The following is a 3909-nucleotide window of genomic DNA, read 5'->3' on the forward strand; positions in this document are numbered from 1 at the left end:
AACAAACAAAGACGGTGTTTATTAAAGAGGAGAGTGAAGACATGAAGATTGAAGAAACCTTCAGAGTGAAACAAGTAGAAACTGAGGAACAAACAGGTTGGTTTCATTCTCAAAGCTAACTCAGTCATTTGATCTTTATTAAAATGTCCAGCTCTACAAGAAATGAATGAAATTTTTTGAACGATGTCAAAAAAGTGTCAAAACGTTTTATTTTGGCATGGTGCGGGTCGCCTCAAGTGGACAGACATGTTGAGATTACATGACCAGACAAAAAGTGTGTTTGACCTGAAGCAGCGCTGCACAGACCGATCGGAGTATGCAGAGTAAATGCGTAAAAAAAAAAAAAAAAAAAAAAAAAAAAAATATATATATATATATATATATATATATATATATATATATATATAAATATAAATTTTTTTTTTTTTTTTTTTACAAATTTAGTAGTAGAAAATTACGTCTCCAATTTTTTATATCAGCTATGCATTCAGTTAGTTATGTGAATTGGTATGTTTAGTCAGGCTGTAAAAATATAGAGGTGAGTATCATCGGCATAACAGTGAAAACTAATGCCAATGTTCCTACTGATATCTCCCAAGGGTAGCATACAGAGTGAACAGCAACTGAGCTTACTGACATACTGAACTTGTGATCAAAACTTCTACATTTACTTCTACAAATCAATAATGGTCAGATAAGTATGATTTGAACCATGCTAATGCAGTTAAACAAATGCCAACGTAATTTTCAAGTATTTGAGAATTTTCGATAACGTTGTGGTCGAGGGTGTCAAATGTAGCGCTAAGGTACAGTAACACTAATAGAGAGAACCATAATAGTAGTACCAATAGTAGTTTGATGGTGTTTACCAGCCAGAGCTTGCAAGCTGTTTCAAACTCCTGAAACTAAATCCAAACTAACTTCGTTTGGGACTGATTTTGTTTGAATTCGTCACAATAGTTTTCTTCAATTTCACTTGAAGAGTATATGGACCTTTAGCCTAGTTGTCATTCAGTTGATTTTAGTCAACAAACTATTATTTGAGGAACAAGACTCTTTTTCTGAACCAACACGCCTTTAATTTAGATGAAGGTTCAAATGTCTGTCTCAATGCAGCTTCAAAGGTTCAACACTATCCCAGCCAAGAAATAAGGGTCTTATCTAGCGAAACGATCGGCCATTTAAAAAAAACAAAAACAAAAACAATTATATACTTTTTAACCACTAATACCCGTCTTGTACCATCTCTGAGATGCGTCACGCATTACGTCATCACGTTGGAAAGGTCACGAAAAAAATAAAATAAATAATAATAATAAATTAAAACATAGATGTCGGATGATTTTGAAGTTGGAGGTGAAAATGAGAGGGAGTTTTTCGCCCTTCCCTACCTTTTTGAACCAGAGTACATAGACAAATAACTTAGACAGATGGCGTGACGCGTGACCTTTCCGACGTGATGACGCAATGTGTGGCGCATCTCAGAGATGGTACACGACGGTCATTTGTGGTTAAAAAGTATACAATTAAAAAAAAAAAAATAGAAAATGACCAATCGTTTTGTTAGATAAGACCCAGCTGGGATCGTGTCGAGCCTTTGAAGCTGCATTGATACTGACATTTGAACCTTCAAACGGTTGGTTGCCATTGAAGCCCATTATATGGAGAAAAATCCTGGAATGTTTTCCTCAAAAACCTAAATTTATTTTCGACTGAAGAAAGAAAGACATGGACATCTTGGATGACATGGGGTTGAGTAAATTATCAGGAATTTTTTATTTGAAAGTGAACTAATCCTTTAATCACAAGTTATACTAGGCTAACATAGAATAGGTCAACAAATACAAAAAATGGATAATGGCCCCAAAACATTTAGAACCACTGGTCTAAACGTTTTGATGTCTGTTGCTTTGTGCCATTAAACTGGTGATAAACATATATTTGTCTTTTTTTTTTTTTTTACTTTAGATTGGATGCCACTGAAAGAGGAGAGTCAAGAACTGAATGATGTAAAGGAAGAGAAACATCATGATTTCATAACTGCAGAACAATATTGCTCACAGACTGAAAAGACGTCCTCACAAACAAAATGTCAAAATACTGGAACTAGAAGTTATTTCACCTGCTTCCAGTGCGGAAAGAGTTTTAGTCAACATGGAAACCTTAAAGACCACATGAGAATTCACAATGGAGAGAAGCCTTACAAATGCCCTCAGTGTGGAAAAGGTTTCACTAAAAAAGAAAACCTTAAAAATCACATGCGAATCCACACTGGAGAGAAGCCTTACACATGCCCTCAGTGTGGAAAGAGTTTCACTGGAAAAGGGAGTCTTAAAGTCCACATGAGACTTCACACGGGAGAAACCCCTTACACCTGCCAACAGTGTGGAAAAAGTTTTACACATAAAGCAACAATTAAAATCCACATGAGAGTTCACACTGGAGAGAGCCATTACACATGCCCTCAGTGTGGAAAGAGTTTCAGTCAACCTGGAAACCTAAAAGTCCACATGAGAGTTCACACTGGAGAGAAGCCTTACACCTGCCAACAGTGTGGAAAAGGTTTCTCTGAAAAAGGAAACCTTAAAAAACACATGAGAGTTCACACAGGAGAAAAACCTTTCACCTGTCAACAGTGTGGAATGAGTTTTTCACATAAAGCAACAATTAAAGTCCACATGAGAATTCACACTGGAGAGAAGCCTTATGTATGCTCTCAGTGTGGAAAGAGCTTTACACATCAAGGATCCCTTAATGCCCACACAAGAATTCATGCTGGAGAGAAGTCATTCGCATGTGGTCAGTGTGGAAAGAGGTTCAGACGTAAAGTAAACCTTGATTGCCACATGAGGATTCACTCAAGAGAGAACAGTTTTATATGTCATCAGTGTGGACTGAGTTTCACAGACAGCAGTCACCTTAAGAAACATGTAATAACTCACATTGGAGAGAAGCCTTTCATGTGTCATCACTGTGGAAAGACTCGCTCAAACAAAGCAAACCTAAAGACTCACATGAGAGTTCACACTAGAGAGAGGCCTTACAAGTGTCTTCATTTCACACAGACCTGAAATGTCATTAGCGTCATTCTTCTGGTAAGAAATGTCATTCTTCTGGTAAGAAATGTCAGTGTTCTTCAGTGTGACAAGAGGTTAAGAACACTGAGAATTTTTAAAAATCATCTGCGCATTTACTCTGGAGGGAGGTTACTTAATTGTGATCAGTATAAAAAAATATTTTTTTGTCATCACACTTACCATCACACCTAATAAATCATTCAGATGTGAGACCCTATTTGTGTTCTTTGTGTGAAAAGATTTTGTACTTGCTCAGCAACTTAAAATAGCACCAGTATATAGTATAATTTTAAACACACCAGAGTTTAGGTAAAAGGGAGCAGAGCCAGTGATTGTTCTGTAGGCAAACGTAAGTGACTTGAATTTGATGCGAGCGGCAACTGTCAACCAGTGCAATTTTGTGAGGAGAGGAGTGATGTGTGCTCTCTTTGGCTCGTTAAAGACCACTCTAGTAGCAGCATTCTGGATCAGTTGCAGAGGTTTGACAGAGCAAGCTGGAAGACCAGCCAGGAGAGACCAGCCATTACAATAGTCCAGTCTGGATAGAACAAGCGCTTGGACAAGGAGTTGTGTAGCATGCTCTGATAGGAAGGGCCTGATCCTCCTAATGTTGTGCAAGGCAAATCTGCAGGGCCAGGCAGTTCTAGCAATGTGGTCTGTGAAGTTCAATTGATCATCAATTACAACTCCAAGGTTCCTGGCTGACCTTGATGAAGTTATGGATGACGAACCTAGCTGAATGGTGAAGTTGTGATGAAGTGTTAGGTTGGCCGGGACCACAAGTAGCTCTGTCTTCGCAAGGTTTAGTTGAAGGTGGTGGTCCTTCATCCAG

At 38.0% G+C, this 3909-nt stretch overlaps 1 protein-coding gene across 1 annotated transcript in view; it reads left to right on the forward strand.

Moving 5' to 3' along the window:
- LOC311081508 (uncharacterized protein) overlaps positions 1-3287 on the forward strand; it is a 13421-nt gene extending 10134 nt beyond the window's left edge. The window contains exons 2-3 of the mRNA XM_084112058.1: positions 1-96; positions 1969-3287. The exon at positions 1-96 is cut by the window's left edge and continues 135 nt beyond it. Of these exons, the coding sequence (XP_083968184.1) occupies positions 1-96; positions 1969-3071 (1199 nt within the window). The 3' untranslated portion in view covers positions 3072-3287. The remainder of the gene's footprint in view (positions 97-1968) is intronic.
- Positions 3288-3909: the final 622 nt, after the last annotated feature.

This window comes from Abramis brama, assembly GCF_963993115.1.
Source record: "Abramis brama genome assembly, chromosome: 4".
NCBI lineage: Eukaryota > Metazoa > Chordata > Actinopteri > Cypriniformes > Leuciscidae > Abramis > Abramis brama.